This window comes from Falco peregrinus, chromosome 8, assembly GCF_023634155.1.
Source record: "Falco peregrinus isolate bFalPer1 chromosome 8, bFalPer1.pri, whole genome shotgun sequence".
Taxonomy (NCBI): Eukaryota; Metazoa; Chordata; class Aves; order Falconiformes; family Falconidae; genus Falco; species Falco peregrinus.
This window is the reverse complement of record NC_073728.1, coordinates 49,118,733-49,131,943: the sequence shown is the minus strand read 5'-3', so window position 1 is coordinate 49,131,943 and position 13,211 is coordinate 49,118,733. Positions and strand designations below refer to the sequence as shown.

The following is a 13,211-nucleotide window of genomic DNA, read 5'->3' as shown; positions in this document are numbered from 1 at the left end:
CCTCTGCTTTGCGTAAGTCTTCCTAAAAGGCTGCTGATCAACAAAGCAACCAGTGGGGTTGGACACAGCATATCCACTCTGGCTTCCCTCCTATCCCCTTCAGATGGGAAAGAGCTGCCAGGAGGTAGAGGTGGAGCTGTGCAGAGAAGTACACAGTGACTAAAGTAACAGGGTACAGACCAGCTAATGGGTGTCTGTTTTAGAAAATAACAAATCAAATTGCTTAACAAAATACATAGACTAGTGACAATTCACTCGTATGCTGTCCGTGCATTAAAGCCAGCACAGTCTGCTTAAAAAGTGATTTGGGAGGAGGAGGAGGACTGTCTTCTGCCACCTGCTTGAAGTTGATTTGGGTCTGCAGTAGTATTGTGATTTTTTCAAACAACAATGATAAAGGTGACAGTGATGGTGTGGATGGCCACATTCCCGATGAAAAGGATACAAATAACATCTCTGCTTTAACTTCGAGGGGTCACAATACAAGTTAATTCGAAGAATGAGTTAAAATGGCAGAAACCCTTTATGGCAGGGGAGCAGCTACTGTGTTTATTGCTTTCACAGACTGTGGCATAAGTTCTTTAAACTTCAGTGGTGCATGCTCAGGGGGAGCCAAAGCCAAGCATGCGCCTGCCCCAGTCATGGGTTTGCGGGCAAGCCAGCAGCCTGGGCACACTGGCAGCACCTGTACGTACTGGTGCAGCCTGACCTCAGTTGACAGGGGACATATGAGTGTCACTCAGACTGATAGCCCCAGATTTTGGGCCCTGAAGGTGGTGACCTGGGAGTCCGCAAATGTAACTTCTATTGCTGTCACTACTACCGGGCAAGTGGCTTTAGATAACCTGTTTAGATAACCTGTGTTCCCCTACCTGGAACACAGACACACCGATGCTGACTTGCTTTGTGAAAGGTTTTGCCACCTTCTGATAAAACATCTTACCCTGAAGCACCCTACACATAGGTATAAGGTTAGAAATAAGGCTGTGGGTTCGCAGCGCAGTGTTTCTGGGTACTCAGCTATTACGCTAAAGAGAATGAGCAGGGCAGAGGTGAGGAGAGAGGGGAGAGATGAGGAACTATCATTCTTGCAAGAGATACTGAAGAGATTTACAAAGAAAAAACTTTAATTCAGCTTAACAAAGTTTTGCCTGCTAAGTCCTCAGGCAGCCTAAAAGACAAACCTTTACCCTTCTTAAACTTCATCTCAACAGAAGGAAGTTTCTAAATTTCATGAAAACACATACTTGATTCCGAAAAATAATGACAAAAGTTAGATGATATTTTAAGGTCTTGGCCTTACATTTTCACACAAAAATCCAAGAAAAACTAGGGAAATGCAATGTCTGTAGTTTGACAAGAACTCACACACTTGTCTTTTTTGTCCTATTTAAATACACCAGAGCCTTTTATAAGGCAAAAACTAATTCATCTGTCCTTCACCTTGCCTCATGCAAGATGTATAAGTACATTCAAATTTTACAACTTTTACTGTGCAGGTCAGAGATTAATACTGGGTCCCTTCATTATATTTGATGCAAAATCCCTAAGGAGTACCTGAAAAAATAAGTGTGTGTGACAGAGAGAATAAAATGAATTGCAAATATGCAGAATTGTTAGGAGCTCAGTGATGTCTCACAGGAATCTCTGAAAAACAGTTTGTGCAGAGCCCATCCAGAAGTATCAAACAGCAATCCCACCAAGGACAGGCACAGCACAGGCTGCAGACTTGGCAGGTGTTAGGAAGAAAAGGACCAGTCATGTAGTGAGCTCTGCAAAGAGACTTTTGGTAAAAACTGAGTTTGACAAGCTCTAATAATGTTCCTAAGAATAATTAATGCTTTCACTCCTCCAGCACATTCCTCCCTAGAAGGCAGTGAATTAATGGTGAAGCCTCATCGGCTTTTTTGCAGATAAGCAATTGCAGCTAAAGAGAATCAGTTACACAAAAATCCCATCTCCCATATCTTTGGAAGATGTGGAAATTCTTCCATCACCAAAGCAACTGTTCAACCTCAGCACCAGAAGAGTGGAGAGAAGTCTATGAAATGTCAGTAGAGGACCAAAGTCCTTGAGCACTACTAAGTTCAATTTGGGAGCGCCATGGCCAGGAACCTGTTTTTGGACGATGGGAGCCAGTAGCCACCCGGGCTGCTCCCCAGGCCCCGCCACGGGCAGAGGCTGTGTTGGTGGAATGGCACAGGCAGTCTGCAGATGCTGCTGGGGTACAAGCCTTGTGCTGCTCCACAGCCTGGAGGGAGAAGGAAGCTCACCCTTTGGTGACCCGCAGCACATTTCTGAAACACATTTTTCTGGTTTTTTTTTGTGCATTTCTGTACTTTGTGTGCACAGACAACCAGATTTAATTTGTCATCCCACAGTCATCACATAAGAGGCAGATACAGTAAGAATTTAAGCTCCCTGATTTCAGGCCTTTTGCTTTAACCACAAGAACATCCATCTATGCTATGCAGGAATAAGCCAAACCATGAGAACTGCATGATACAATCTATGAGAAATACCTCTAATAATGTAGCATTTTTGAAAACAGATTCTGAAATGATACTTTTAAAAGGAATTATAACGTAATCTGGGTGTAGGCTCTCCAGAAAGACAAATACAATTAATTCTTATCTTTTCCTAACTGCATCCTTTTTCACTGCTGTCAGGAAGCCTGCGTGAAAACATGATTTTACACCAATGACGCCTGCATCTTGCCCTTTACAAGGTATGACAGTCTGTATGCAACATGGCAATCTGGGAACTCTGGAGGGAATTACATCAGTAGTACATGTCAAATTTCTATTTTCCATTTCTATTAGGAAGGATTAATTTAGCATCCAGATCAATATGACTGCATAGTAGCATAAAACTTACCAGAAAAAAAAATAATTACAAGTAAGTTCTTATCTCTAGTTCAAGGAACAGATGTAGGAAAAAAGGCTGAAAATAGGAAGTCTCCCTATAGAGTACAGTTACACAGATACCAGTATCAATGGCTGAATGCTGAAACTGCAGAATTTTTAAAATTTATTAATTCAAAACTTTCAGTGATTAGAGCATGGTGATAACTAAAACCAGCACATTCCTCTTCAGCTGGCATATTTAAATTAAAGTAAGGTATCTGTGTAAATGATTTACTTTATTTCAAGAACTCGCCGATGGCTCTGTACTAAGGGCTGTCATGGCATTGAAGAGTAACTCTCAACAGTGCAGAAACCAGGAGGTCAATAAAGCACTCGGAAACAGATTTCTGTTCTCATTTGTGCATCTACAGAGCAATTAAATAGAATAAAAGAAGCAACGAATAGGAATCCTACTTCACAAATGGATCTTCTGTAAGGTGTTTACTATGACATCCAAGAAACTGTTACTCTGCAGCTTACAGGTGAGGAGTTCCAATAACAGACCAGTCAGCTTTTCTTTTAAAAAGGTGAGTTCAATCATTGCATATTCATGCATTAACTTGTATTTCTTTCTAACTTAACAATAAATGGCAACGTAATTTAGGTAGTCTTCCATTGGACATTTGCTGACCTTTACCTGACTAGGATGAAAGAAAAGTTCTATGTCAACTTTAACCTTTCTATCCAAACATACCACAGGAATGAATACATGTGACATAAATCTGAATGTACAGTGAGTTAATCTTGGGCTTTTCCAGGAGTCTGCAGCTCTACTTCAATCTACTCAAAGGAGCAACTAAGATATAACAAGAGGTCCACTCCAATAGCCAGAGATGACCTACTTTCCCAGAGTACACAAAATGCTTTTGCCCGGCACGCCAGCAGTCGGGTATTATGCCACATCCTTGCCCTCTGTCTCCTACAACAGTTTTGCGAAGCAAGGCCACCCGCACAATACACTACAATAGCGAGTTCAGAGCACACACATCACAGGGCTGGTGCAAACCTTCACCCCGGCTGTATGCTGAGGGCGAGTTGTGCAGTGTAACACACTGTGTACTTCGTCCTTCCAGCACCCTTCCGCTAAACACTATTGAAAACTACCACCAAGTACGCCTTGCTCACTGCTGGCTTCCCAACCTGCCTGACAACAGGTTTTATCTTATCCCTACAGGATATTACCTGTATTAGCCAAGTACTTTGCTAATTTTACTGTTCTGAAGTACTGTTAATAAATCTTACAGAGACTCTGACAAAGGATTACAGATAATGTGGCTTGCCAATGACTTCCCACATCCCACCATGGGAGTACCCATATTTCATAGCCAGCAAAACATCTCAGTTACAACACAGGACCAGGTCAGTTACAGATTTCCTGCAGCTGTAGCTGGCAAAGCTCCCACCAGGCAGAATTTTAAGGCCTCCTCCTCTTTTGGCAGACTCTTCTGAGGAAAAACAAGAGCCAAAGCAGTGCTCATCTCTTCCGAGAAGTGGACCCCTTTGGAGGATAGCAGCACCTGATATTGCCTGTGAAAATTAATCTAATAGTCTTTCAACAGAGCTTCTCAAAGGCAAACAGTCCACTTTTGCTGAGACTGAGATTTAAGTGAGGCATCTAAACAAGACAACAAGGAGTAGGCAACAGGGAAAGCAAACTTTTTACCAACGGCGAGGCTAAGATTTGAATGTTACAGGTTCTCCAAGTAATCCTATTTTAATGGAAAATCGTAGAAGTTGCAGAAAAGGGTTCCCCAAATTCTTAAGGTTTAGGGAAAATGCATCACATGAATCGGCTGTTCATTTCATCAAAGTGCAAGTTAGGAGACAATGCAATTAAAAGGACAGATAAAACTCATGGGAGCCAGTACCAGGTGTAAAAGGACCTTCATTTCCCTGGAGGAAGCCTCTAAAGCATCCAAAAGGTATTAGTGACACAACTAGGAAATTATGGCCAGTGCCTGAATAACGGAAATGATTGACCACTGTCCAAGCGACTAAAGGAAATGGGGTATTTTCCATTATTTGGTGTTTTCCTGTCAAAACTCGGTGCCAAACTGGAAGTCATGCCTTAGCCAAACAGAGTTTATGCTTTAGCTAAAAGTCAAACAGGATATACAGGGAGGTCAAACCAGATCCACTCACACCTTCTACCCTTAAATCCCGCGACTGTAAGGAGAGAAGCAGGTTCCCTCCCCCTTCCTCAGCCCTTAAGGAAAACAAGTCTTTTAATCTATTTAGAGGCCCTTTTTGACATTCTTTAGCTGCAGTTTTTCTCAATCAACCTAATCTCTTCCCATCAAGCTCCATGCTAATCCCATTTTGCTCCACTCCTTAAACCAATAAAAGACTAGAGTGACATTTCAGAAAGGGCATCGTATTAAGCAGCTTCTTTCCCATCTCAACAGATCACACAGTACAAAATGTAGAGAACACGCCATTAATCTTATGGTAATGAGGTGTCAGTCTGAATGGAGACCTCCTCCTTGATCAATATGAAGGGCGCAGGAATAATGAGGACACTGCTGCTTGCCATCTCTGGCAACTTTGCCAGACGGCAGCAGATCCATAAAGTGTTGTGATGATGGCAACAGCTCTCATCACCCCACCACTCTGCCCTTGACAATGCAGAGCAAGCATCCACACCGACCTGTCACCCCTTGCGCTGCCCACACGTAACGAGCTTTTGCCTATGTTCTAATTATTGGCATAAAACTGTTTAACAACTTCAGCTTTGCTCAACCATGAAATCAATTAGGATTAGCAGCCACACACAGAGAAATTTTTCACACCTATCCAGCTGGTGAAAATCACTAACAAACTACTTTCATCATTCCTACAGTGGACAAGCCATTGCTTCTCCTGGTATCAAGACTGCATTGGTATTATCTAATTTGCTTTTATACAGAAAGAATTTTTTCATTTTCTTAAACAAGTCACCATTCCCCTTAAAGAAAACTCAAGTTTTACCAAGTACTGAGAAAACTTTCCATAAAAAGTACAAGGCCCATCCTGGCTGGTGATACTTGGTGGCATCTTTTCACTTGCTCTAATAGGATGCTCCTCCTTAAAGAGCAAGGTGGGCTGGGAAATCCACCTCTTCTGCATCCACAATTGCCGTGAAACTACACTGAATCCAAAAGGGCTCATGGTGGTCACAACTGCATGTTTACACAAAAAGAACTGGAGTAACAGGGCTTTAATCAGAAGGGAGTTAACCCAGGGAGAGGGCTGCTAAAGGGGCAGCGGAAGACACGAGCAGCAATTCTCTCTTTCCTAGGGAAATACCTCTGTGCATGGGTTTCACTTTTACATTTGCTTTTCTTTCTTGTGACTAATGAATAAAACCTGTGGGTCTGGCATTTCCAAGAAGTCAGGTGTCTGAAGGTCAAATTGCCCTACAACTTACCTTTGTAATCTGTGCTTTTTCATGGTTGTGTAGTTACTACTGATATAGGTAAGAGTTCTTCCAAAAGCAGTCACCCTGTAGAGGAATTCAGCCCTTCTCCTCCTATTTGACACAGTTTAATCCTGCAGTTGCACAGTCCCTGTTCTATCTTGATTCAGTAAATTAATGCTAAATATCAACATCAAAGAAAGTGATTATTTGGAACTATTTGAAGGACGACATTCACCAGAAACTAAATCTTTACAGTAAATAAGAAAGGACAACAGTATCACAGTAGGACACAGTATCACTGGCATTGCCAAGAAATGCCAATTTTTAACCATGCAGCCTCTAGCTAAGTCTTTATTCTGATTTTCTTACCTAATTACAAGAGATACCTTGAAGTAAAATAAAACATTCTTCTCCCATGCACGTTTCTTAGAAAAATCCTACCTCTCCATCTTTTTTGGAAATCAAGCTAAGCTTGGTACAGCTTAGCTCTTTACCTGTATACTGTGGTAGGTGGAGAATTCAGCGTGTCATAGATGAGCCTCACGTGTCCTTGGTACAACTCCAGAGCCAAAGGATCATTGTCTCCTTTGTATAATAAGATGCCATTGTCCTTGTCTGTTGCTACCTGTGAAACATTAATAACCAGGTGAAGTTGCTTGAGAATGATTGAAAAAGAAATAAACCTATATTAAAAATCAAACCAAAATAATGCATGCAATTCAAATATGATTTAATAAATCATATATATGAGTAACAACGAGAGCAAGAGCTATGAGACACAAAAAGGTCTTGGTGACATTGAGTGGGCTCTTATACAAACCAGTTGGCCTCCCACTAAGGGCTGCCTCCCTTGTTTCAAATGAGAACTAGTTTCCAGGAGGTGAAAGCTGCAATTTATATGATCCCTGTCAATAGACTGTTGCTGTATTTTTGGTGACACATGAATATATTTTTCAGCTACTACACCAGCTTGAAGTTGAGGTTTAGAAAACCAGCTCTGGCAGTGGGAAGAGTGTGTGTCACAATTATAAGCAAACAAATTTCAGCAGGCTCTGATCTGTTCACAGACTCTGTGAACACAATGAAGGAAAGAAGGACCTGTCCCCACATCCAGCATAATCATGAGTTATGCACTCAATCCAAGTTATTAGCAAGTCACGCTGGTTTCAAATGGGACATTTAGAGAGTCAGGCAGAACAGAGTAGCCCTTGTCCCTCTAGCTTTGATGTACCTCAGGGAAAAATAATCTTGGAACACTAAATCAAAAAACAAGGACTCTGCTTTCCCAGTCTCCAGGTCTCAAATATCCCTATAGTACAAAAGAAGAAAAGAAAAACAACAAAAAAGAAGGGACAAAATGGGATTTTTGGATACAACCTTGCTGTTTACATTTGTATTTATTGAGATTTCTTGGTTATTCTTTTATAGTGGCTATTAAATGCCAAACTAAACAGTTAATTTAAAAATCTGTTTGCATTTATATGTATTTAAATGCTATCCTTTTGCCCTTAAAAGTTTTTTTTCTTGAACACTTTTTAATAAGATTTCCTCTCTCTGTTCTCAATAATCAATGTATTCTAATTTTAATTCACTAGCGATTAATTACTGGATGCAAGAATGATATTCAGCCTGGGAAACAAGAAGTGAGAACATCATCTGCATGTGCTTTCTGTAATAATCAGTTTTATTATACAAGCTATGGCTGATGTAATGTGTTTTGTATACTTAAGAAGACAATGTCCACATTTTCAGCTTTAAAGTTGACCTATAGCATTTGGAGCCTTTGGGGAGCCGTATTTTAGAGTGCCCATATTTAAGAAATCTCTTTTGCGATATTAAATAAAAGGGGATTTTGAAGACAAACCAGAGCTTTGAATATACATGAACCAGCTTCATTTTCATGTGAACTGTATACTCAAGCTATTAAAGAAAAGACATAGTAATTAAGGATTTTTTTTTTCATTAGAATGAACTTTGCAGGAACTACCCTTTAAAAATCTATTCCTAATGTGGAAATTTGGTCCTCTTTCCCATGTCTTGACATCGGTATTTTAATTACAACCAAACTCCATCGAGTAAGTCTAGGATATGATTTCCAACTGTGGAATACAATCTTTTCAAACTGAGAAAATAAATGCAATAAAATAAACATACAAGGATGATTTATCTTCTCACAACTTTTGAAATGTTATGCTTCATTTGCAGGGTGAATCTAGCATAGAAATAGTCCAGATTAACAATTAGTGGCCTAAGAAAGAGATGTATCATGTCATATATGTGCTCCACACATATCTCTATTAGAAGACATACAAAGCTAGAAATTATTTCCTCATTTCCTTTGAAATATTAGGGGAAAAAAATTATGATCAGTTTAATGCTTATTTTGTGATTGCGAATGCAAATAACTTCCAAATCACTTAAAAATCATCACTTAAAAAACATGACTAAGTATCCAAAATACCTTAGATCCACAGCCACAAGATGACAGTAGGGGCATGGCACCTTTGATACCTTTTTTCCATTGCCTTCTGAACATTAGACCTCAAACCAAATTTAGGGGTACCTACAGGGCTGTAACAAAGTCCCAGGCCTTTTATGCAGTGACTATGCACAGTAAAAGAGTAAGCAAAATACTGTCTGGAAAGGCCATTTAGACCAGCCCTTTCACTAAGTCCTACTATTAAGCACTACTTTCTACAGGATGAAACACAATGCTGTAAATCAGTAAGAAGACAGGTTTCCTGAATCATCTCTAGTTACATTGCCAGCCTGCGAATAAGACAGTGGTGAGATTCTGGAGGCAGGATATGTGTCAACAAAGGCACAGTGGTGCCTTAGTTGCTCCTCAGCGTTTCAATAATGTTAGAGCAGACAACTGGCTCACAAGTTGACTCTATCTTTGTCAGCATCTTGGCCAATAGGTCCTGTTCCTTCAGAATGAAAAGATATATATACCTGTATATGTGTTATTGCTTAGAAGAGCACTAGGCTGGCAACTGATGTTCTGCATGACATACCTGGAGGGAGATGTTTGCCTGGGGGCGAATTTTGGCTGATGGCAGCTCCACATAGGAATCCTTCCCAACAAAGTTGACTGTGATGAGCTTCTCGCACTTCTGCCCAGCAAAGCCAGCGAGGCAGCGGCAGACAGGCTCATGGTGCACAACAATGCACTGGGCTCCATTCTGGCACTCGTAGTTATCACATGGGCTCGTCTGGAGAAGAACCATTGGTGGAGGAGTTTCACAGAAAAGCCCACTGTAGAAGGTAAAGGAAAGAAAAAGCGGTCTTAATTATCACTATTTTTTAAGCAAGCAAACATTTTCAGATGCTGACATTATACTGCTGCTGTGGTATGGCAACTGTGAGATTCAGCTACCACGTGCCTGCTTTACTGTGTGAAAGCTATACAGCGCCGTGCTGTACAGAAGTCCCCATGCTGGGTCTGAACGAGCCAGTTTGAATACTGAAAGCAATTTGTACTGCACTTTGCACTGTGATAAAAAGGGATAAATCCAGATTATTTAGCTCTGGAAAGTACAGCAGTCTGTCTAAAATAGCTTCTGTCCCTCCCTGTGCCATGCAGAGGTTCCCAGCAAAAACCTGGAGCCATTTAAGCCCTAACCTGAGATACCCCATCCTAGGCTTCGTGATTTGAGCCTACCTCTGCTGTTGTAATTGGCAAGCAAGGGGAAAATTCTGTATTTTTAGTGTTTTTTACAGCCACCTCACTTGCTTTACTGTCCATCAGAGAATGTATCATCAACAGATGGGCACCGCTAAAAAGTCTCAGAAGCAGTGCACTGGTACCACACTAGTTGCCGGGCAGTTTCCCTGAACTGGTTGTTTCTAACAGCATCAGGATCGTTAACTTTATTTTAGCTGTGTTTGTGGTTGGTAATGTCCTGGATGAGAAGAATGCAAAGGAAAGGAAGCTCTCCTGCAGTCAGAGGTAGCTGAAAACCAAGTGCCAGATCTGAGTTCTTGCAAACTGAAATCGCATTCAGATCTAGAGGAAAGTGCTGTGGTTTAATCTTAACAATAGGAGAGGCTTAGCAAAAGGCACATGTAGGAAGAAGCTCTGACTCCTGAGGCTTGGGCCATGTCACCCAGGAGCAGCGAAGGCTCAGTGCCCAGGCTGTCCTGGGTTCAGCAGGGCTGCACGCTTCACAGGTTATTTGCTAGAATGACTCAGCTACACGGAAATAACGACATCAGCACAGAAGGAACAGGGAAAAGGGAGAAAGTGCAAAAAGCTGCAGTCACCTTCCACAGCGATGTCATGTGTCAGACTAAACTGTAAAAAGTAAATGAAAAATCTTTGCCCAGTGCACCCACTGGGCCTGTGCAAACAATGGGTACTGCAAAGGGACCGGGCCAGGCTCTCTGGCTGGATGTGCACGGTACGACCCTGCACCTATACCCCAAATTTCTTATTACAGCCACTGTCCAAACCCAACAAAACTTTTTTTTTGTACTGATGCAAGAAGATAAACTCTCTTCGCATCAAGTTCTGTGACAGCTTGAAAACGCGTAGACAGTAAAATGATGAAAAATTGGTAGTTGGTGAGTAGGGAGCATGCACCAGGCTGTGCTGCGGGAAGGGCTGCGGGCTCAGGCTCCTGCACCACCGCTCGGTTACACAGTGCTTGTCAGCACAGGGGCAGGGGGCTGTCTGGGAGAGGATTGTGGCAGACCCAGTCGTGCATTGAATAACCCGCCAGCCCAGTCCTAGAACAGTGAAACCCCACTTGTCCTGCTAGGAATTTCCTGCCATTCAGGGTGCACTTTGTGGAATAATAGCACTCTTATAAAAACAAAGCAAAAAAAAATAATGCTAAAACCCTCACTCCTCTCTAGTAAAGCAGGTGAGGCTTGGAAGCTCAGTAAATTTCTAGGCAGCCTTCTTAGATACAATTAGAATAGAAACCCAAGCCATGACCCTACACGATACCACATGTGCAAGAACAGCAAATAAAACAGCCACAACATCCTCAAGACCAATATCTTGCTTAGCCACAGCGACCAGAACCTGCTGCGTCTGTAACAGAAGGCAATGGAGATGATGGGTTTCCTTTCCACATTTTCTCATGTGCAATTTTGCACAGTGTACCACAGCTCTACCTTCAGCACTGTGTGGAATGAACTGAAACCTCTCCCTGTCCCTGTTCTCCCAACACGCACCACTCTCTGGTCTGCCTCTGGGACACACGGAGAGAGAGAGAAATACGTAACAAAATATGGATGGGCTAAATCCTGAACTGCATCAAAAGCAATGGAGTTGCTCTGTTTTTCAGTCATGTCTGTGAAGACACACACAGGGCTTTACATTATTACTTTTATAAAAGGAAAACTTGAAGAATGCCTTGAAAGATGCAAATGTTTGGGATTTGTGCCTGGGAGCAGGTCAGAAAAGCTCTCCTTTCCTCACAGCCACCATGCAGCATGGAACACCTTAACCAGCTTCCTAACTTTGCAAAAATCTGTTTGTGGGCCTTGCACATGGTGATGTGGGTATTGCAAACAAAAATCTGTTCTGGAGGAATAAGCACGAGGAGGGTGATAATTGCTGCTGGGAATTTCCAGGGCCTAAAGCACTGTCCCGCTCCAGTCCCGCAGCACTTGGGGTCAGCTGTGCTCACATACACAACCAAACTGATGTTTCCTTCTCAGCCAGAACCACCCTTTGGTACTTTCCAGCATAAATTGCGTTTCAACACTTCTCTCATTGCATTGCCCTAAACTTCCTTTATTCACTGCAAGGATGGCATTTCACAGCCAGGCTCCCCACGCCCATTCCATCACTACCTTGCTGCTCGGAGGGCAGGGAGCTGTGGTTAACTGGGACCCCTTATTGCCCAGGTGACACTTAGTGCTGTAAGTGGACACAGTTGTAGGCTGCTAAGACTATCAGCAAAGGGTTCGGGGAGTGGAGAGCAAACTACTGCCTGTCAGCCAGGTGGTAAATACCCTCTACCAGAAAAACATAATCTTGCATTGGGACAAGCCAATCTGTTCATTTAGACAAATGTATCTCAAAAGTGTAATCTGGCAGGCAATACTGCTGGCAATCAATAAACCCCATTTACTTTGCTCCAAGGAGTATTTGGAGGAGTTGCACAGGGTTAGCATAGCAGGCAGCACTGGAAATGGGAGCACAGACAGCAGCAGTACAGTGAGGGGGAATAACAGCATATGGGTCTATTGGATTTGCATCGCAAGGTTTTGGTAGTGAGGGGCTACAGGGGTGGCTTCCGTGAGAAGCTGACAGAAGCTTCCCCCATGGCCGATGGAGCCGATGCCACTGGCTCCAAGATGGACCCACTGCTGGCCAAGGCCATCATCGGCAATGGTGGTAGTGCCTCTGGGAAAACGTGTTTATGACGGGGGAAAAGAGCAACAGCAGCCAGAGAGAGGAGCAAGAGTATGAGAGAGCAACAACTCTGCAGCCCCCAGGTCAGTGCAGGAGGGCAGGGGGCCCCAGGCACGGAGCAGAGACCTCCTGGCAGCCCGTGTGGAGCCTCTGGCCAGGCAGGCTGTGCCCCCAGCCCATGGAGCTCCATGGGGGAGCAGCTCACCCCGCAGCCCGGGCAGGGCCCCCCCGGGGCAGGGGGTGCCCGCAGGGGGCTGTGACCCACGGGCAGCAGCGCTGGGGCAGCTCTGGGCCGGGCCTGTGGCCCCGCGGGGAGGAGCCCGGGCTGGGGACGGGCTGGGGCAGGGCTGGGGACCCCCTGGGGCCAGCTGGGCCTGGGGGGCTGCACCCCGTGGGGGGACCCACTCTGGGGCAGTGCGTGAAGAACTGTGCCTGTGGGAAGGACTCATGTTGGAGAAGTTTGTGGAGAACTGTCTCCCATGGGGTGGCCCCATGCTGGGGCCAAGCAGAGGGTGAGGACCCTCCCCTGAGGGAG

The 13,211-nt window shown here is 43.5% G+C and overlaps 1 protein-coding gene across 1 annotated transcript in view; it reads right to left on the bottom strand.

Moving 5' to 3' along the window:
* Positions 1 to 13,211, bottom strand: part of SLIT3 (slit guidance ligand 3) — a 531,529-nt gene that overhangs the window by 19,515 nt on the left and 498,803 nt on the right. Inside the window, exons 32-33 of the mRNA XM_027779712.2 lie at positions 9,321 to 9,561; positions 6,798 to 6,928 (exon numbers count right to left, since the gene is read on the bottom strand). Of these exons, the coding sequence (XP_027635513.1) occupies positions 6,798 to 6,928; positions 9,321 to 9,561 (372 nt within the window). The remainder of the gene's footprint in view (positions 1 to 6,797; positions 6,929 to 9,320; positions 9,562 to 13,211) is intronic.